Source organism: Triticum aestivum, chromosome 6B (assembly GCF_018294505.1).
Source record: "Triticum aestivum cultivar Chinese Spring chromosome 6B, IWGSC CS RefSeq v2.1, whole genome shotgun sequence".
Taxonomy (NCBI): Eukaryota; Viridiplantae; Streptophyta; class Magnoliopsida; order Poales; family Poaceae; genus Triticum; species Triticum aestivum.
This window is the reverse complement of record NC_057810.1, coordinates 207,599,855-207,621,655: the sequence shown is the minus strand read 5'-3', so window position 1 is coordinate 207,621,655 and position 21,801 is coordinate 207,599,855. Positions and strand designations below refer to the sequence as shown.

Sequence of the window (21,801 nt, the reverse complement as noted above, 5' to 3'; positions counted from 1 at the left end):
TGCCAAACCTCTCACTCTCCATCCTCCCCCCCCCCCCCGACATGTCATTCTTCTCATGTTCCTCTTTCTTCTTCTGGCTTGAGTGGGAGGCTGTAGAGGTAGAACCTCTGGCAGCGACGAGGGTGGCAGTAGCAGGACCTCCTTGTATGTTAGGGTTCTCCCCTCCTCTCATGGATAGCACAGATCCTTCTCCTTTCCACCCTCCAAATAATAGCATGACTGACTCTATGCTATGATTGTGACTAAAAAAGCTTTGGTGGCCAAACGCAAAGAAGAGTAGACCAATTTCTTGAGGATGAGAAATCGAGAGCAAAATTGGTGGCCTAGGTAAGGAAGGTGGAAGTGAAAGAGCATATGACTGCACTTGAAGAGGGAGCTAAAAATTTAAGGAGTTATAGGATACAGGGGATCAACTAGAATTGCTCGCAAGAGAAGACAGGAGACAGGATCAAGGCGAGGAATGAGAGAAAACCGGGGGCAAGATATTTTTAGCGATCTGCTTTGTTCATCGCATCGCCTCAAGTCCGCTCGCGGCTCACGTGCGGCCGATCGTAGAGCCGTGGTAAGAAGAATGTATTGTTCTGAGGTATATCAAGATTAAGTCTCCGATTCATATTTCGTCGACCAATCCTTCCTAATTCACATTTTTGTTGAAAAATTTCTTTTGTAATTCCTCGCATAAGGACTCCGAAAATACCAGGTCCCCACCTACACAAGCAAAATGTTGATAAAACTCCAAAATAGCTTTTTCTTTTGACTCAATCCTCTTCTTCTCCTTGGCATTCGGGAAAGACAAGAGAATTTCAGGGTAGGAAACATTATCTAGAATTTCTCTTATATTCGAACCTGTAGCTGATGATAGAACTAGAACAGATATCTTTTGTTTTCTACTCACGTGAGCCCATATCCTTTCTTTTTTATCAATTGCTAATTCCGATCTCCCTCCCCAATCTGATATTATAGTCCCAGTGTAGATAGAAATTCCCTTATGATCTAATTCCGAGCGGTAGTAAATACCAGGACTTAGCAATATTTGATTGATCACAATTCGGTATATTCCATTTATAATAAAGGTTCCTAAGAAATTCATTATAGGAATGTTTCCGATAGAAATGGTTTGTTTTTGCACATCGAAACCAAAAATTAATCTCGCAGATACATATATCGGAAGAATAGGTGAGTGATTCATACACAGCATCTCTTTCTTTTATCGAGGGTTCTAGCAATTGATATCCTTTCGCAAATAATTGAAATGCATTTTCGTGATCTGGATCTTTAATTGTTGGAAACTTGTCAAGTTCTTCTACCAAGGCTTGATTAATGAACCTACAAAATCCCTCGAATTGGATCTGACTAAATCCGGGTATTGTGGACATTCCCTCGTTTCCATTCCAGAGCATCTTAATCTTAAGTTTCCTGTTTATCAAAGAAAAATTCCATTATCGGCTCACTCTTCATCAATCCCTATGGATCGATCTAGCAATCATGGAATCTATATTCTTTTTACTGAATCACATGAAATTCTAGGGAGCTCCACATACGTATTTCATATATGTATTTCATACATATGAATAGATACCATTTCGAAGAAAGTTCGAGTTTGACAGGGGTACAAATGAAATGAAAATGAATTGATAAAACATTCCTACAAAAAAAATTCTGCCACTTATACTTTATGTTATGATACTCTAATCAGATTGGATGGCAAAGATTTCTCATTTTATCTCCTTTCTATAATGTAATAAATCCGTAATCGATAATTCATCCTGGAGCCCGGGCTCAGCTGCTCCCGGTCAGCAAAAAAATCAAAAAAAAAGAAAATTTCAAAATTTGTGTGGTAGATAATTAGATGCGTGAGGTCTGCTGCAAAAATCAACTCGTTTGGACATTTGAGTAGGTCTCGGCAAAAAAGACAAATCAGGTCAAAACAGTTCATGAAACAGTAAACTTTTTTAGAGACCCCGGTTTTGTCTTTTTTGCACAAACTTGCTCAAATGCCCAAACGAGTTGATTTTTGCAGCGAACCTCACGCATCTAATTATCTATCGCACAAAAAAATTGGAATTTTTTGAATTTTTTTTGTATTTGTTTTGATTTTTTCCGTGAGCGGGGGTGCAGCTGAGCCCGGGTGCAGATTCGCCGCACTCAGCCGTAATATAATATACTAGAAAGTTTGCTTTACTTTGATTTAGAATAGCGTGCTTACTATAATTTCTCAAAATAATTTGAGGGTTCTTTTTTATTTCGAATCAGAGTAGTATAGTTGCTAGAAAATTCAGTATTTCATTGTGGAATTCTAAAATAAAGTACCTTTTTTAAGTACATGCCAATCTAGTTATCCACCTCTCCCCATATCCATGCTTTTCTTTTATCATAATTTCACTTGGGCCAAGATAGTCAGGTTATACTCTATATCAGAGCAAATTTCGTTTTTTTTATTCAAGATATTTAATTTAATACTTTGAAAAATTAAAGCATGATTCCCCATAGAGATATGTACATAAAAGGGATATTTGGATAATAATGTTGTTCGGACCTAAAGTTTACCTATACACGAATTAAGCATAAAGCCATAATATTTTATTATGCCATTGAAGGAGGGGGGGGGGGGATAATACCCATTTAAGAGTAGTTCACTACTGCAATAGAAAAAAAGAGAATTCTAGTTAACGGTTTCAATTTGTTTTGTTCTGAATTTTGCAGAGAGCCCGAATCATCGCACGTGCGCTTTGTACCATTTTTAGGAAAACATAAACGTTCACAAGGTTTGGCATACAGAAGGTCGCTTTACTGAAGTCAGTACCAATTTAATGCACATCATGCAAGTTCATGATTCGACCACACAAACATTACCACTCACTAGAACAAAATCCTAGAGGAAAAGAGGGAACCTAGACGAAACGATATACACATCAATTGTATCCAAAAGGAAATTTGTTTACTAGGCACCTTCCCAACTGCGAGATCATACTAGACATGCTGCACCATTTGTACAGTGTAGCCGACGGAGTTCCTGACCTTTGTTAGGCTACTAAAATGGTCTTTAGCTCAGGTCGGCTTCAGAATCCAGCTTACGAGTCAGCGAGGACGAAGCGTCTCACTAGTGTTGGCTTCAACCTCCCGAGTATTTAGTCAGGTAAAAGCTAGCTAGCGTGGTTAGAAGAAATCAGCATTCAAATTTATGCAAGCATCTATATGCACCAGAACTGGAATTTGGCAGCTGATGATTTCTGCAACTTGGGAGAGACGTTCAGTATCACACCGGTGGAGCTGCTCCTTCATCACCTGTGCATTGAGACACCGAGATGATTAATATTGAGAAGGGAAAAAATGGATGTTTCAACAAACGGCCAGAAAGGAAACAAAATGTAGCTTCTACACAGTTACTCCCTCCGTTCCTAAATATAAGTCTTTAGATATTTCAATATGGACTACATACAGATGTATATAGACATAGTTTAGCGTGTAGATTCACCCATTTTGCTCCGTATGTAGTCCATATTGGAATCTCTAGAAAGACTTACATTTGGGAACGGAGGGAGTACTAGATAACAGGTTCAGACAGGATAATGGTTGCGGATACAACAAGTATTTTCACACAAAAAAATATAGCAGCTATTTTTCAAAACTGAAACACCATGGGTACCTTGCTTCTTCTTTTTTGGCCAACACTTCAGGATCAAATTCTTCAATGGGGTCTGGGGAACTGGAATGAACTTTCCAACAAGAGCCAGCGGCCAGCTACATGAACACAGAAATGGTACACAAGCAAGCATGCCACAATCAAAATTCTGATATGTTCATTCAAACTGCTAACAAATTAATGACTGAAACGAAATTTTGATAAATAAATTATTTTCAAAAGCATTACTCATCTGTACAACACAAGTAGGTTCATAACAGGGACAAGGATCTCACCTGATAAAAGCAATAGCAAGAGAAACAAGCCAAAGCTGCCAACTGAGTCTCACTGTTGATGTAAATTTCCCAAGGAACTCAATAATTATCACCTGAGAATAAATTATGGACAAAAGTGAAATTCTAGATACTCAAAGGTTGTCTGTTTCCGCTCATACATTTGTGTTTTCTCTCATTTTACCTGCAGCACGACGGTTACGCTCACAACGGCCAAAAAGAGGTGGTTTCTTGAAACTCCTTCAAATATGTTCAGCTCTTCTGGTTTACGTGCATTGAACTCGTTAAACACCTATTGGGAAAAATGTAAGAGTGGAGCTTTGTCAAGCAGCAAGATGGTATATGCATATGCTGAATGGACGGGATTAGGAGAAAGATGAGGCCATAGACAGGGATTACACATTTCAGAAAGACTTGCTTATAGAGTTTGAACAGTAACAAACTTGAACAAATAGGGAGAAGGCAATCTGAACAAAATGAACTTATCCCTATATTACTTGATGCTAATCAAAATCCAATCTAACTAAACCCTTTCTAAGCCAGCTGTGGGAGCTACTGAGGCATGTGTTACTGTACCGTATAATAAAGAAACATGCTACTGTAAAGCTGTGGGTGATGCGCATTGTGGCCCAGAGAGAAAAGTAGTATATTCAGACTCAACCATAAAGCTGGAAACATGCTTCCGAATAAAATAAAAGTGCTTAAACAAGGCAGGAAGTTACCTGACACAGGACAAATGTGTTGAATATAAATGAATTTTTCACTTTACTGGAGTGTTCGAGGGTATCTCGAGTCAAATGCAGAAGATCTCGGCCCCTAAAGTTAAGCGTCAAAAGAACAGCCACTTGATAGACAGCCTGTGCTTGCACAAGAGTACCTTAGTAACTGACTCAAAAATGTGCCGGTAAAATAATTAGTTGACAGTCAACATCTGAAAAGATCAATACCTGAATGAACAAGTTTCTCCACATAATATTAGTCACAAGAGGTTCTCTGCATGATATGCACACTAATGTTAGAATTGTTTTAAGTGTACACACAACACTAATGCCAATCAAGAATTATATGAAATATTGTTACTGGATGCTTTGCATGTTTAAAGTCGATTTAGAATCATTGAGTATAAGTAACATTTTTTCTTGGTTCTCACCAGCAAGCATATTTTGAATGACACAGTATCAAGAAGGTTCACACAGTATAAATAACAGATTAGGATAAGGCTTAATTAATCAACTAAGATTAAATAGCAATAAACTACTCCCTCCATTCCTCTTTATAGTGCGCCTTTGGCTGGGGCACTTATACCAATGTATGAGCTGGCGTCTTTGTTTGGACAAGAATTACCCCTCCCCTTGCTTGGTCTGTCACGCACGTGGGTACCTGCTGCTGCACTGCCGTGAACCAGTTGAGGGTTATTTCGTCCAAAGCAGCTTCACAGCGCTTATGCGCACTACATATCGGAATCGAAGCCAAAAAACTATACGCACTAGAATCTGGAACGGAGGGAGTATCAAGAAGCCCTTGCGGCAATAAACATAAACATACCCCAAAAAAAAAACAATCACCAAATTATTTCTCTTTGTCAAAGTCCCTGGACTCATGTCTCTTTTGCGGTATATTATTAGCAACCAAAAAATTCCAGATACGCTTATATGAATGGTACCATTTTTTACTATATATTATTGGAGTAATTGTTGGCCAAACATTCCAGTTTTTCAAATCTGTGGGCCCTCATAAATATATTGTTGGAGTAATTCTTAGCAACCACAAAATTCTATAAATACTACTAGATACGCTTATATGATTGTACCATTTTTGCATCACTAATCCTATATATTATGGGAGTAATTATTGGCCAAACTTCCCTGTTCTTCAAATCTGTGGGGCCCTCATAAAAAGATAAATGGTGTACTCAACAACCTTGATTCGAGGAAGAGAACTATGACTATGACTATGAGATTCAAAGTTGCGCTTAGGATAGGTTGATGATTTTAAAAGACTGAAAGTTAGCACAGCAAGAAATACAGATATAGAAGCTTAATGCACATACCTCCGTCCAACAGGTGTCCTTTTCATAAGCTGGTCCGTTGGTGGTTCAGTAGCCAATGCAAGTGCACCGAGTGTGTCCATTATGAGATTAACCCAGAGAAGCTGTCTCAACAGTAGAACAAGTAAACATCTGGGTGTAGCAAAACTATACAGGTTTGATACTTTAAGTTGATAATTCATTTCTATTCATTCAGAGTTTCCTAATGGAACATGGCAAGATTATTTTCATAGTTGATCTTCAACATTTTATGACACAAATATGATGATTTTCACAAGATGTTACTCTCAGCAGAAAATATACTCATCCCGACAGATATCCCATCACTGGTGCATACTCTTTCGATAAACTACTATGGAATTTTCCCATCAGATATAAATTTTGATTTCCATGTGAAGCTCTCGCTTAGTTGATATAGTTAATTTTATGCATTCAACAAGCAGGATTTAGTCCAGAATAGTAGCAAAAAGGAGAGTAATTAGACTAACACTGCTCTAATGCGGTCTCTAATTAACTATATTAGCTGGCACAATGATTCAATAGACTATAAGTGGTGGAAGAAGCACATGGCATATAGATCCAATTAACTATGAATATTCAGACACGGCTAGCATTGAAACTATCAATATGGAAAATGATTTTAATCTGGCAACAATTCTAAGAAATGTAAATAAGAATGTTGTGACAAACCTGAACAGCATTTAGAGGAACATTGCCCGAGGAAATAGCAGCAACCACATTGATTATTAGAGCCGCAACATTTACTGTAAGCTGGAATTGAATGAACTTTTGGATATTTGCATAAACAGAACGACCCCAGCGGACCACCTAGAACATTAAATGTGAACAGACTTAATGACACTATATCAACTGTGGACGAGAAGATCATTAAGTTACAAACAGGCCTAACCTTCACGACCGAAGCAAAATTATCATCCAGAATAATTATGTCTGAGCTCTCTTTAGCTACTTCTGTTCCTTGGATACCCATAGAAAGACCAATATCTGCCTGAAAATAGGAGGGATGAGAGACTGAAATTAGAAACACTAGCATCAACTATTCAACTCGATACATTTATAATCTTTCTTTGTATCCATTCAAAAAAAAAACAGCCAATGTCCTTTTACCCATTCAAAATAAAAACTCATGCACGTACCTCATGCAATGCAGGGGCATCGTTTGTCCCATCTCCAGTAACAGCCACAACATGGCCGTTCTTCTTCAGTGCTTTTACAAGAAGAAGCTTATCATTCGGAGAGGATCTTCCCATCACCTTCAATGCGATTTTGAGAATCAGGCTAACCAGCAAATTATGATGTTAACAGCAGGAGCAAGTATTGGACAAGATAACATATGGACTCAAACGGGAGGAGGAATATCTGCCCTATCACATGAAATAGAGCACCAGAAATGCCGTGACAAAATTAGCTACCAAGCTCAAAGTGAAATCGTGATATTTCCCGTATCTATAGGTTAGTGGAAGACAAATTCAGTTGTTCAATATTTTTCGTACTTGTACAAAGGTAAAAGTTAAGCATGAGACTATCACGGAACATAGATATAATGATATATACTACACAAAGTGGCATAAGAGACCATTTTTGTGCCTTGATGACTAAGAAAGGGAAATTATATGTCAAACCAAACAAGTGATCATCACCAGTTACAAGAACCGAATAAGGCAGACAACAGTACAATACTGTGCTCCCTATATCTTGCATGGAATTTCCATGTTTAGAAGGTTCTATATATATATATATACCCTCCGTTCCGAAATAGATGACTCAACTTTGTACTCACTTTAGTACAAAGTTGAGTACAAAGTTGAGTCATCTATTTTGGAACGGAGGGAGTATTTCCCAGCTTCTTTCCCTATATTCCTAAAGCAAAGAGTTATTTGACTAGAATTTGCAAGCCAGCCATTTTAGCTGCCATTCAAATACTTGTAAAGCAAGTATCAGATGGGAAGGTAGAAGCATTATACAGAACAGCAGATGACATAAAGAGCGATTGATCCTCATTAAATGTTCATGATTTCAAATATATCAGCCTAGGTTTATGGTCCATCTTGCCAAACCAAATACGTTACAAGATAAGATGCATGACAATAACCTTTTAGAGCATAAGTCAACCCAAAATAATCTCATTAGGTTAGCTAGGTAAACTTAGGACACATTTAATATTTTCGCAAGCACAAACGAGTTATGGTCTTACAGATATCTTGTCGGCAACCGCCTCCCTTTCGGCGTCACTGTATGCACGGAAAACTTTTCCCTCTATTATAACTGGTGCAGAAGCCTGGGGGTCAGTAAGTATTCCACACTCAAGTGCTATTGCTCTAGCTGTCTGCAGATTATCTCCAGTTACCATCCGTACCTATCCATTCAAAAACTGCAGAAGTTAGCTTATAGTGATGACAAGAACTCCAATAATGCACTCCTACTGTACCAACATTTAACGGTGTCAATAGTTGACAAATTTAAAGGTAGCAATGATAATTACATGCAGCGTTAATATATAAATTACACAGGACATACAAATACAGTCATCATTGGAGGCAAATATAACTTGTACTGTTTCTAACTGTTCTTTGTGTCCCTCGGCAACACATGAATTAGAAACACAAACCTTAACACCAGAATTGGTGCACAGCTCAACAGCATCTCTCACTCCAGGACGGCAAGGGTCCTGCAAAAGAACATGGATGACTCAGCTACAAACCAAAAGGCTATCAAAAGTTATGACAAAAATAGAGGTAAAGAACCGGCATCCTTATATGCAATATTATAATTCAGGATTTGCATGTCTTGTCCATGTACCTTCATCCCCACAATTCCAATAAGAGTCAGGTCATTATCAGGCAACTCCCAATTAATTCTTTGTTCCTCACTTGGAATGTCCTTCGGATCAAGATTTCTATAAGCAAAAGCAACACAACGAAGACTTTGCTCCGCCATATCTTCTATGTATTTCCTGAAGTGATTAGCCTGAAAGACCAGATTGAGACAGGGAATTATGGAATTAAATCCAAAAAAGGTGTGTAGGTCATTTACCTTATCAGATGTCATTTCATGAGTTGAGCCGTCTACATAGAGCCAATTTGTACATAACGCGAGAACTATTTCCGCAGCTCCTTTCCAATGCACATGAACATCTGAATCTCTCTAAAAAAACACATGACTAAGTTCAGTATATGGTTGAGTATGTAGAGGTATGTACTGCACAACAGTAAACAACACTTGGTAATCATGCAAAAGAATGGCACTCTAGCTAAACCAAATTAATAACACAATCATAACAAATTTAACACAAAGATGAACACGTGACAGACTGTTGATTAATTGAAGTCTCCCAAGCGTCAGATGAAGTATATGTATATCACAGACCAAGTTAACTTAGACCATGAAGACCGCAGGAGCCACTTTCTTGACTTGCAAGGCATAGCAGAATATTAGCACATAACAGAACTTCTAAATTATTCTTGGATATATTTTAGAATTAAAGATATGTGTTGAGCAAAGAATTTTGCCAGTCTGGTGGCCATTATTTTGTTCTGCTGTCCCAAAATCATAGCAATAGGTTACAGACCGACAGAGAATAGGCAAGGAGGATGGCTGAGAAAAGGCAAATGATCTGAAGATATGAATGACACATGCATCCTAGATTGACATGGTGAACTACTGAACTCAACTGATATATCAGATATGCATAGAAAACAAAAGGAAATGTGAACGTCAAGTACTCCTAAATAAAACATTTAAGCCCATAATCATCTTTAAGCCCCATGGAGCAATATAAGGGTCAAGCCCCAAGACCAGTTCCTCTTTATCAAAGTACTCCCTCCGTCCCATAATATAGTACATCTTTGCAGACCAGGCGGTAGACATATCTAGTGAAAACTCGTTTTTGGGCAAATATGACCATTCAATGAAAAACATGCTATAACAAAGTAGTAATAAACTAGTTTTTTAGAATATTAAAGATACAGCTGAAAGTGAAATAAGAAATTACCCCAATCACTGCAACGCCTCCGCGTTTTTTTTCTGAGTTGAATGGAGAGACATGAATGATAGCAGATTTTGATCTCTCCACGGCAAATTTCATATGAAGCTAAAAAGGCATCAACTGGATAAGCAAGAATATAGCCACCCAAAGTGGAAGTAAGTTTTAACTCTCAGGAAATCTTACCTCAAGACCCCAAGAAAGGATTGCCTTTTCAGTTGGTGAGCCTGTTACCTCGACGGTGCTACCATCCTGGTGAGTCAAGAATCAGGGCGATGTAGGACAGGATATCAATTACATCAAATGAAAAATGGACAACTGTAACTAGTAGCATTGATAGAAGGGGGCCTTTTTCGGCCAAAGAATAGCAGGGACCCTAAAGAAACGGCACTGCAATGATGACAGTATTGACTGTTAACGGCTAATACTCATTGCCAAAAGCAGAAGATACCCCGTATTTTATGAAATATATGTCATTTTGGCATAGGCACAGCCTCCACTGCAACATCTATCAAAATGCATTTAGTGTTCGATTAAGGCTGCTCTCTTTTGAGAATAACATAGAAGAACGTCTCAGAGAATAGTCCCAACCTGAAATTCTAACACTACTTCAACAGCCAAATTCAGAGCGCCAAAATGTGTTTAAGAAAATATTACAGAGATGATAGTGACCAGCATTCATTTTATCATGTATGTTGTTTAAGTGCAGTAGTAAAAGGTGTCGAGTAGTTGATACTCATTGCCAAAAGCAGAAAATGCCCCGTATTTTATGAAATAGATGACATTTCAACATAAACAGACTCCTCTACACATATAAAAAAGTAAGAATAATCCCAACCTGAAATTCTAACACTACTTCAACAGCCAAATTCAGAGCGCCAAAATGTGTTTAAGAAAATATTACAAAGATGATAGTGACCAGCATTCATTTTATCATGTATGTTGTTTAAGTGCAGTAGTAAAAGGTGTCGAGTAGTTGATACTCATTGCCAAAAGCAGAAAATGCCCCGTATTTTATGAAATAGATGACATTTCAGCATAAACACAGACTCCTCTACACAAATAAAAAAGTGCATTTAATGTGCAATTAAGGTTGTTCTCTTTTGAGAATAGCAGAGAGGAACGTCTTGGAAAATAATCCCAACCTCGAAATCCTAGTACTACTTCAATAGACAAACTTAGAGCAGGAAAATAAGTTTCCAGAAAAATACAAAGATGATTGCGACCAGCGTTCATGTTATCAGTATGCGGTTTAAATGCAGCAGTAAAAGGCGTTGAGTAGTGGATACATGTGGCATCACCTCTGGCTCAAACACACTGCCTGAAGTATTCTGTGCAATTGCTTCAAGTACAAGAGAGGTAACTGTAGGTGACAACTTGTCAATAGTAGCCTGAGGTTGCAGCTCTATCGCCCCAACTATTGATCGCACCACAGTCATCTTAAGCAACAAAAAGTCACACATAGTTAAATGGTCATATAAAGGATAGTACAGAATGAAGTGAAGATCCATTATGATGCTAAAAATAACTAACCTGATTGAGCGTTAATGTACCGGTCTTGTCACTACAAATTGTTGTAGCAGAACCCATCGTTTCACAAGCTGAAAGCCTCCTCACCTGAAATTGACATATAGATTTATGTGATCACAGACAGAATACAAAATAAACAGACAGCAAAAATATGTACCAGCGCTTTGTCTGCCATCATTTTCCGCATTGAATAAGCCAGGCTGAAAAAATATATAGGTCAGAAAACTATAATGAAGTCAAAATGATGAAGAAAAAATTTCGCTTCTATTGACTCACGTTAGTGTTACAGCCAGCGGTAGTCCCTCAGGTACAGCAACGACAACAATAGTCACCTAAATTGCATTTAGCAATGTAAGAATTAGAAAAGAAAAAGGTGCTTCAGATACACCAAATATTAAATCATTACATACCGCGACAGTTAGTATCTTTATTACTCCAAATATTGTAGATTTCACACCTGTGCGCCCCTTAACAAACTGAACAGTACCATCTGCGTTTGTAGTATGTCCTGTAAAATATCTGTGAGTAAGGAAAAAGAACTATTAGTACGTTCTGTAAGATACACGGGAACAAAAAAAAAAGTTTAGAAGCATGTCCTAAAGCTGAAAGTATCTGGGAGCAAAGGAAAAGCTCAAGTATGTACATATATAACGGATACAAAAGCAACAGATCACTGCCCTTACACACATAGGATAGGCATAAGAGTTACAGGTTTACGTTTGTGACTTCATTTCCTTTGTACGAACCATACATCATACTGAAAGTACAGTGTTCAAATAATGGGGGAATTACATGAACGAGTCTTACCTTGCAAAGAGGACTACAAGGACCATTGCTGCAACAACAAGCCCCACAATGCCTATGAATGTTGCTACTCCATTCAACCGCACCTTAAACAGAAAAGAGAAAAGGCCGTGAATTAACCATGACAGAACTCACATTGCACACAGATGAATTCCAATCAGATCATCAGCAAAAGGATAAACAGAAAAAACCTGCAATGGTGTCTCTTCATTATTATCTTCTGAAATGCTGGCCATTAATAGACCCCATTCAGTGTTTAGACCAACCGCAGTTACCTGCATTTGAGTAGCACAATTGCAAGTGGAATCAAATCATTTTTAGTAATATTAAGTCAATTCCATTCCCCTCTTTGATTAATCTAGCTCGCAGGTAAGGAATACTCAAATCCAAAGACATGAATAAGTCAATGGGCCCAAATTGCCTCTTTTTGTTCGTAGACATGTGATTCTCAAAACAGAAAGCAAAAAAGAATGAAGAGAGATAACAAGATATGATCACTCACCAACATGGTACCATAACCATCAGCTACTTTGCATCCTCCCATTAGAAAAGGTGACTTCTGATCCTTCAAAACCTAATCCAGGACCGAACATTTACTACTCATTGGCAAATTGATCCTAGGTAGGAGTCTAAAAACAAGGGATAACTTACAATTTTGCTTTCCCCGGTCATACTGGATTCATCAATGGCAAGAGAATGGCCACTAATTAAAATGCCATCTGCTGGAACCTAAAAGGTGGTTTTTGATTTTGTTATATTATTAGAAATGTTAACAACGCAAACATAAGCCATGCAGACCATATTTGTTTACTGCATCTTACCTGATCACCAATTTTTAAAGCTACTACATCACCAACAACAATATCAAAGATCGACACTTGAATCCTTCTACCACCCCTAATAACCTGGTCACCATACCACAATTGCAATGCCATCAGAGGACCAAAAGTAGCAAGTAAATAGTCAAAGCTTATATTAGGTTCAGCTCACAACCTCGACTTGAATATTTTGTTTCTCCTCATTGAGGTGTTGGAACTGAAGGGACTGTTTGTAATCACTGACAGCTAAGACAATAAGACAAAAAAAGGAGTCTTTAGAAAGTTACAACTGGATTGTTCAAACTGGACACCCTTTCATGGGCGTAGTGAGCAGAAGGAGAGAAAGTGAAGTTAAAAAAAATGAAGCGCATGAGAAAACGATAGAAAAATATACTGGAAGCGCATATTTGATATTAGTTGAGGCACAAAACCAAAATAACATTGCTCTATCTTCCAAATACAATGTACTATTATGGACCCAAGCATACTACTGAAGAATAAACCCAAGAAAATAAGGTCTAGTGTTTGTCTTCCAAATTTATAACAGAATCCCAAGTTAAGAAAAGTTCAAGTCCAAAAACCATTATGTCCATCTTGCTAAAGTACAATAATGATACTATTGTATCCATCTTTAATATCTAAAAATATTGAATTCCTAAGGGTTGAATGTGTGAAAGAAAACAGCATACCAGTAACAAGTATCACAAGAAAGACAGCAAATGCTATACTTGCACCATCATACCATCCTTCCTTGATGCCCTAACGAAATTCTTAAAGTTAGAACCAAAATAAACATAATGTTCAAAGGGTTAATCCATAAGGAAATGCTCTGTTGGAAGTTTATGGAACCAGAATTATAACTCAAAAGGGGGGAAACGTACACAACCATTAAGGTATTATCCAACACTTAGACAAAATATGAAGCAAAAGAAATAGAAAAAGGTTAGGTGGACAAGGAATCCACCTCTGTTGCGATGCCCAATACAAGAGAAATGGCTGCAGCTACAATAAGGATAACCAATGTCAAGTCCTTGCAGGCCTCCCAGAGAAAAACCTGTTGTCACAACGCAGAACACAGTAAGAAGGATTAATCACTGATACCGCAATACCTTTAAAAACTGTAAAGAAACTTACCCAGAAGCTTTTTCCTTTCTTGCGAGGATATCTGTTAGCCCCAAAAGCATTCGCCCTACATGACAAATCTGCTTCATCACCATGGATCCCCTTCTCTGGGTTTGTTTTCAGTAAATTTGTGAGCCCTTTAACCTAATGGCCAAAGAAGGATACCGCATTAACTAATGATCCAGAAGTTGAAGATTCTAGCTAATTTGCATGTAGGAATGGTGCATACCCCTCCATATTCTTGCAGAGCGGAATAGTTATGATCCCTTGTCATCGATGTAAGTTGATCCTCTCCAATTCCAAACCCCCGTGGGAGAATTTCTGCATGCAAGAAACGTCAAAGTAATAAAACAGCATAAATAACAGTTTGAACAACTATTGACAAGGTGCAGGATCGTACTCCACTGAGTACACGATTATTTCTTGACACAATCCTCACAGGGCAAAATAAGAGAACGTAACCAAGACGCCGACAGCATCTTATGTGTACAACAACAAAATGAGCCCACAGCAGTTACCTGGTAATTCCGTATCACCATTCTGCTTTTCTCCTGCTTCCTTGAACAGTAGTGCAGCCTGATTGAATTCAAAACTAAAGCATCAAAGAGGAAAAGTGTGTGATGATAAAACGCATATACTGCAGAAACAAAAGCTTGAACGCATACCCGTATGACTTGAGCATGAGCCCTAATCTTCCTCCTTATTTGTTCTTTTTCTTCCTCCTTTTTCAAGTCGAGTGTATATCTGAATCGCCGAGATGCATTGAGCACAAGTGCAGCTTGCTGCAAATAAAACAAACCATAATAGTAATGCGTAGAGTTAATAAACTGATTACAAGAACAGTTATGATTGAATGTGCCGTATCGCTAGTAGAAGTAATAGTGCAAATTTGGCGTAAGTACACAAGTCCAACATGCCCTAAGAAACATTCTAAATGATGCATGAACATATAAAGAATTTTACTTCCAATTCGAGCGCATGTGCATGCAAACATGCATGAACAAAAAAAATGCACAATACAACAACAAAGTAGAATTGGAGAACTAGAATTCAGAGCAATCCATCTTTTAATACTATGTGAATCGTATGATCCATCCACAACAAAAGCTCTATTTCACACGAAAGAACAAATAATGTTAACTTACCAAGCTCTGCTGTAGGGGTGGAACTAAATATAAATAATGAAAAGATAACTGCAGTCAACAAAAGAAAACAACTACTCCCTCCATTCCAAATTAATTGAGGCAGCTTTAGTATAACCTAACTAAAGTTGTAGCTGCGTCAAATTAATTTGGATCGGAGTATTACTTTTGGGCTGTCTCAATGCAACTTTTAGTATGCAGTTCAGTCATAATATGTTTTCAGCAATGCCGTAGAATTGCATGACAAGAGTAGGACGTGTGAGGGTTTGGAAGGAGACAGGGAGAATGTGTTTCAGACTCAGTAGGGCTTGTGGATATCAGACGAGAGGAGTTTACACTCCTTCTGCAGCACAAGATTAGAATATTTGGCGAGGCAGGAAGTAGCTTCAGAAGTTTGAGTACGTTCCAGTTAAGAGGCTCGGATACAGATGAAATTTAGGACGAGTGTTAGGCTTAAGTTTGGATAAGGATACATATCGGAATTGGAATCACCATGTTGTGAATTAAGTCTTGCAACTACTTGGAGAAATATATCCTAGACAAAACAGCTCGCCTTAGACGACCAAAATGTGTATATCTTGCTGCTGGCGACGTGACTTAGACGGTCAAGTAGTAAAAGGTTCGCTAAGGTGAATTTGCTCCGCCAACTCCTCTATCTTCTCTGTCCCATCATGTATCGAATCTAAACACTCATCCTTGATGTCAACACCCAAGTATGAATTGTCTATTCCACTTGTTAAATCCATCCAACAGAATAAACCAATCAACTAAATAAAAGGATTTCCTGCGATAATGATCCCAAATTATTTCTGCTTTCAAGGGCAAGCCGAGAACTAAGCAAGTCCATCATCACTCTCCGCTACACCTCATCCCTTCATTCTGTCCAACTATCCATGCTTTAATAAATTGAAACATTACCTCATATTATGTGTACCGATCAGCACACTCAGTACATGGCCGAGTAACATAAAGAGTTCTTATTGCCCCTACGAGATTATTCCAACTCATCAACCAAGAGATGATGGCATGATAACAGACGTATATGTCCATGGCTAGGTTCACTGCAATTCATTGTCTCGCTCAAAACTCAGTAGCAGCCAGAGGACACCAGACATTTAAGCTTAAAACAACTAATTCATTTAATCATCTCACCAATCCCTAGGTTGTGGATGCAGCAACCCACTGTGATAGAAAAACACCAAAGCCTCATCGACTTTGGGGGATATGACCATTTCTCTAGCATTTTTCCTAAAGTGAGGTCCACGATCCTTCCTCCAACCATTCTGGAGCTTTTCACCAGCAGTTTTGGGGACTACTCAAGTTGTCTACAATTGCATAAATAAAATGGAACTAGTCGGTAGCGATGGATAAGTTCGACAACATATGCTCCACCAGACCAGGCACCAACATATTTGGGTGGCAACACCAACCAAAAATAAACGAGACACTCTAAACCCGTCTAAAAAAAGACAATCTACACGAAACGAAACCGCATTGCGGTGGCAAGCATGGCCGCCAACCAAAGCACCCTGCAGCCCCCAGCAAGTCGGGCTCAATGCAGCAGGTTGAGTAGGGAATGGCGACTCACCCTCCACCGCCGTAGCCGCTCGACGGGCGCGCGTTTGGCGGGGATGTCGAAGGGGTCGTTGTCCCCGGGTCCCCGCACGTCGACCCCGAAGACGCCGTCGCAGCCGTCGTCGTCGGGCGGCACCTCGTCGACCCGCCGCACGTAGCGCCCCGGCGACGCCTCGGGCGCCTGCACGCCGACGCCCCCGGCCGGCATCGCGCCGCTTCCTCAGGAGAGATGACACCACACGCGGCCGCCGCGCCCCCGATCTGCACGCACATTCAACATCAGCACCGCGTCAGGAGAGACCAAAAACCCGAAAACGAAGCGCAAATCAAATTCCAAGCCCCAAGCCCCCCAAAAAAAAACCAAGCGAATGTATCCGGCAGTGTGGACACCACCTCGAGGCGGGCGCCGCCGCACGCGGGAGAGACTAGGCGGTGGAGGAGGTGGAGCGGGCCGTCGCGGCGGCGAGGCGAGGGGCGGGGGTGGGGGGCAGCGGAGAAGCCGTGCGGCGGAGGAAACGAAGCGAGCGAGTGTGCGGCGGGCGAATTTGGGGGGGCGCTGCGCTTGGCCTGGTTTCGTTTGTCTGCCGCTTCCGCGTTGCTTCCTTCCTCCTTGCCTTTTTCCCGCTTCACGCACTCGGATTTCTTCCGGCTTCCTTCCTTCCTTCCTTCCTTTTCGCTTTCTGTTGCGTGGGCTGAGGGCAACGGATTGATGGGCGGATCCGAACTTCAACTGAAAACGCGTCTTTCTATAGCTAAAGTTGAGCGAACAGGACTGTCTCTTGTGATACGAAAGCCAGCTCGCTGCCTCCACCCGGTATGTGCAGCACAAAAAGCAAATCGCTGTATATTGTACTGGTATTTCAAAAATAATGTAGATTTTTTTTGTGTGTAGATTGTTGTACACTTGTACTCCTTCATCGGTGGATCAGATGGTTAACACATTTGTGCTTAAGCTGTGATACTATCGTGTGAGCGTTCTGTTTAGGTATTCGTTAGACTATATAAGTTCACCCGGTCATGATTTTGAACTTTTTCAGGAGATGAGACCAGAACAAAGGATAGCAATAGGATTTTCCTATAGCATACTCCCTCCGTCCCACAAAAGCTTACCTAAACAAATTGAACACAAGCTTTTTGGGGCATAGGGAGTATTATTTTAGTTCTTTTTTAAACACAACTGATTTGTGCGAGGCGCTAGTTCTAATATACAACAACACATCTTCTTTCTCTCGATGTCTCTCTCGAATTGCCACCACGTTCTGGGCACATCGACGTCATCGTCAAAGCAGACCTTCCATCTAATCCTGATAACGCATTGAGGGTCGCTTCACATCATGACCCAAACAAGACCTAAGTCCGAAGAGATCTCGTTCCAATGTTGTCACCGAAAAAAACATGTCGTTGATGGCTTCACTTCTCAACTCTGACACGTCCGGCATCCAATGGTGCTCTCTCGGCTCCGTCTTTTAACACCGGTGTACACACCGGCAGACAGTAACAAATCAACTCAGTACTAACTTCAGCAAGAGGTTGGTGTTGATTGTGCTTTTCAAAAAAGTGGCTATTTTCTAACAAATGTGTTATTGAAGAAATTAGGGCTATCAATACTGCAGAAAATGCTATTACAGGAGCAATAAACATATTAAAGTAGGATCAAGGACTCAAGGTGGATCCGAGCTAAGAGCAAGTATGATAAGTCATTCGTATCATCAAAATTGTTCATGGAGGAGCGAGGAGTGAAGAGAGTGAAGCGGTATCTCCATCTACAGCCCATGTATCTATATCATCATCATCACTACATAGTGTAGGAATAACTTCAAATAGTAGCCGTTGATTTACTCCCATCCAACGGCAGACAGGCGGCAAATCCAAGCATCCACATCCATCTGATTAACATCTTGTTTGCGTCAGATTATGCCACCTTGCATCTCTAGATCTTTCTTTTTCGTTAGTGTTATGAGATGGTTGCTAGGTCTAGCGTGAAGCTGTAGTGGCATATTTTTGCTTCGGGCATTTCTAGAACAATTGTGTAAAATCATGGACAATGCGCGTGGGTTACGGTCCATCTCATGCTCAACGCGCCAAAGACCAGGGTTTTCCATGTTTGTATCATTGGTCACACCGTTCTCGACTATTGCTGGACTATGACAATCAACATTTTTGGTGATGTCGGTTTTCCACAGGAAAATAAATAATTTAAGCCTCCATCAATTGTGGTACTACTCAAACAATGGGGAAGCTGTCGTTTTGAAATTTCTAGATACTCCTACTTCCTAGGATCTTGTGGAGTCATGTGCATACTCAGCTTAGGTGAGATAAAGCCAGAACTGGTGAAGATAAAAACATAAGGTGGACGCACTATTCAAACATTTTTTTCTAATAAAGTAAACGAGCACCCCTACATGCGTAGCATGTACGGCTTACTAGTAGCATATGGACCAACAAAAATAACGCCAATCTATTACTTGACTGTTTTTTCACGAAAGTTCTACCAGATAACATGGCACGTCGACGGCATATTTTCTTAAGACGACCCATGGACGGCATTTAAGGAGTCCAAAACAAGTGTGTTGAGGTGGGTCGGTGGGACTTGGTGTCACTGCACGCGACTATACTTGGGGTCGAGTCGCCGTCGACCCGTCGTGGGTGACCTCACGCACGCACCTGCTCCAAGCTCCGTATGACCAACGCGACTCCGGTGTACCGACTCGCGCTGAGACGGCCGCTCCTTGATCTACTCTCCCCGGCTAGGCTATTCTCGTCGTGTGCTTTGGTGCGTGCCGTGGGGATCATGATCCCGTGCGTCTCCAGTGGGGCGCCCGTCACAGGAGTTGCATGGGTTCCCCCAGCACGTACGGACGGACGCGTTTAGCCTCCTTTTCTCTTCGTCCTTTGCTCATTTCCAATCTAATTAACCATATCGTGTGTGAAATAAACGTACGACCACAGCTAAATAAACGTGTCTGCAGTTAATCTCACACACGCTGAGACAAAAGCAGATAAAGACCACAGGACACAGAGAGAGCTCTATCTATCTATCGAAAGTCGGTGTTAATCTTCTTGGGAGTTCGATCGTCTCGTGACACATGATCCGACAAGACACAGCCGGCCGAAAGTTGTTTGGAGGGAGCACTTTACTATACGATAATTCATGGCAATATGAAAACGGTACGTGCCAGTGATGACGACGCTTGTTGGCGTCGGAGAGGAAAAGAAAACGAACCCGCGCTACCGGTCGAGAACCCACGCGAAAGGAATCGAACACACTTGACTGCAAGCCGGATCCGCACGGCCGACGACCAGAACGCACGTACCTCGGGTAGCTTCTCCGGCCGAGATCGACGGCGGCGGGGCACGGCGGAGAGAGGGAGACGGCGGGAAGGCGGCGCCGGCCGGACTCCGAAGGGAAGAAGGGTGTGGCGCGCGGCTTTTACTCCGGAATGAGTACCTTGTGTGAAGGCTGGCTGGCTATGCCTTCCGATGGAGCGTAGCTTGTAGGTAGCCAGTTGGTGCAGGGAGCAAGCGCGTCTGACACACAGGGCATCATATGTACTCCGTACGTGCGGGCTTGGCCCGGAAGCTGGCTGCGCCTTTGCGTCCGGCGGTGAGCAAGGAAGCGGCCGGTGTGCTTTTTAGCTTTAGACTTGGGCGGCGCTGGCCGGCTGGGCTCTCATCTCCTTTTTATAGACCGTGATGTGCATGCGAGGTGCTTCTTTTTTTCTTCAGGATAATGGGAAGTGCTTATCGGCACGGTAAATTACACTAACACGCTAATTACACGTGCTGTATAGCATATGTGCAACAGCAAATCAAGTTATTAACCTCTGAAACACTGGTGCCGGGGCACAGCCTGAATTGGAGTCGTTTTGGGCAGGAAGTTTCCAGGTTTCTTCGCGCTTGTGGGCGCGGATAAATGCATCACGACTTCGCGACGACGACGAATCAAGCATCACTCATGGGTTGTGGGCTTATGGCCGTGTGACGGTGATGCACTACCAGACGGTATGGTAACGAGGAATTGCCATGCAACTGCACGAATCGTCGTCAGGGAACCCAAGGAGAGAAAGTAAATCCCGCGTAAACCATCGTGAGACAAGCGCGCGCGCGTAGGCACAGAGAGAGATTATCATGTATTCAAAAGGGGCATTTTAAACTAGATTGAACATCGGGACTGTGATCTAAATTTCACCCGTTGACTCATCTCTGACGGTATCAGTGGACAAAGGTTCATGTAGAGGATTACATCATCGGGCCTTGCTTCGGTAGAAACACCCCCCCCCCCCCCCCACACACACACACACACAACAAAATGTAGAAGGGCATAATAATCATATGGAAGAAACGTATGCCCACCTCCTATCATACCGTATAGACCGACATCCGTATACCTTGAGGAATGAAAAAAAAAGACCGCCGTGCGTGTAGAGGAAAAAAGGCATCTGCACGATCTTCTCGCCCGCCCGACGATCACGCACGTCGATCACGTCCATTTTCCAACTGTGCGATCGCCGCCGACTGAACCCCATCCGACGCCGCATCTGAACGTCGCCGCGGATCCGTCCCGCCGGCGACGTCTACACCGCGGCCCTCGTCTTCCACGTCGCCGCCGTCTTCCATCTAATCCTCGTCTTGCACGTCGCCGTCGGACGGCTTGTCGGCTGCGACTGACCGCGTTGTCGTCCGCACGCCGCGGATCCGGCCCTGCGTCGACCTACGTCGGCGACGTCTACACCGCGGCCCTCGTCTTCCACGTCGCCGCCGTCTTCCATCTAACCCTCGTCTTGCACGTCGTCGCTGTCTACTCCGCGGCCCAAGGTTTGCCATCTAATCTCATCGTCTAAACCT

General features: G+C 41.3%; 1 protein-coding gene across 4 annotated transcripts; it reads right to left on the bottom strand.

Moving 5' to 3' along the window:
- Positions 1 to 2,773: 2,773 nt before the first annotated feature.
- Positions 2,774 to 20,607, bottom strand: LOC123136597 (calcium-transporting ATPase 5, plasma membrane-type). Of its 4 annotated transcripts, none has more exons than XM_044556015.1 (35): positions 20,271 to 20,607; positions 16,970 to 17,217; positions 14,905 to 15,021; positions 14,758 to 14,815; positions 14,469 to 14,560; positions 14,252 to 14,383; positions 14,082 to 14,171; positions 13,807 to 13,876; positions 13,293 to 13,363; positions 13,121 to 13,204; positions 12,951 to 13,028; positions 12,802 to 12,873; positions 12,491 to 12,574; positions 12,303 to 12,385; positions 11,906 to 12,014; positions 11,772 to 11,827; positions 11,653 to 11,695; positions 11,499 to 11,582; positions 11,267 to 11,404; positions 10,152 to 10,217; positions 9,975 to 10,073; positions 9,017 to 9,127; positions 8,783 to 8,950; positions 8,592 to 8,651; positions 8,178 to 8,339; positions 7,120 to 7,236; positions 6,873 to 6,971; positions 6,653 to 6,790; positions 5,966 to 6,066; positions 4,863 to 4,908; positions 4,638 to 4,772; positions 4,100 to 4,207; positions 3,919 to 4,010; positions 3,647 to 3,741; positions 2,774 to 3,285 (listed from the first exon to the last, which is right to left on the bottom strand). In XM_044556015.1, the coding sequence occupies exons 2-35, from the start codon at positions 17,162 to 17,164 to the stop codon at positions 3,257 to 3,259; spliced, it is 3,282 nt and encodes a 1,093-aa protein (XP_044411950.1). In that variant the 5' UTR covers positions 17,165 to 17,217; positions 20,271 to 20,607; the 3' UTR covers positions 2,774 to 3,256. The 4 variants fall into 4 exon arrangements, with proteins under 4 accessions (XP_044411950.1, XP_044411949.1, XP_044411951.1 ...); XM_044556014.1 differs by lacking the exon at positions 20,271 to 20,607 and adding an exon at positions 17,350 to 17,648; XM_044556016.1 differs by lacking the exons at positions 2,774 to 3,285; positions 3,647 to 3,741; positions 3,919 to 4,010; ... (2 more) ...; positions 4,863 to 4,908; positions 20,271 to 20,607 and adding exons at positions 4,941 to 5,306; positions 17,350 to 17,654.
- Positions 20,608 to 21,801: the final 1,194 nt, after the last annotated feature.

Excerpts from the sequence above, each read along its gene's own strand:
- LOC123136597 (XM_044556015.1), bottom strand. The coding sequence starts at position 17,164 with ATGCCGGCCGGGGGCGTCGGCGTGCAGGCGCCCGAGGCGTCGCCGGGG. Across the intron at positions 13,364-13,806 it reads TCTTGTGATACTTGTTACTG|CTGTCAGTGATTACAAACAG; the intron begins GTATGCTGTTTT and ends TTATTGTCTTAG. Across the intron at positions 4,773-4,862 it reads GGAGAAACTTGTTCATTCAG|GCTGTCTATCAAGTGGCTGT; the intron begins GTATTGATCTTT and ends GTGCAAGCACAG.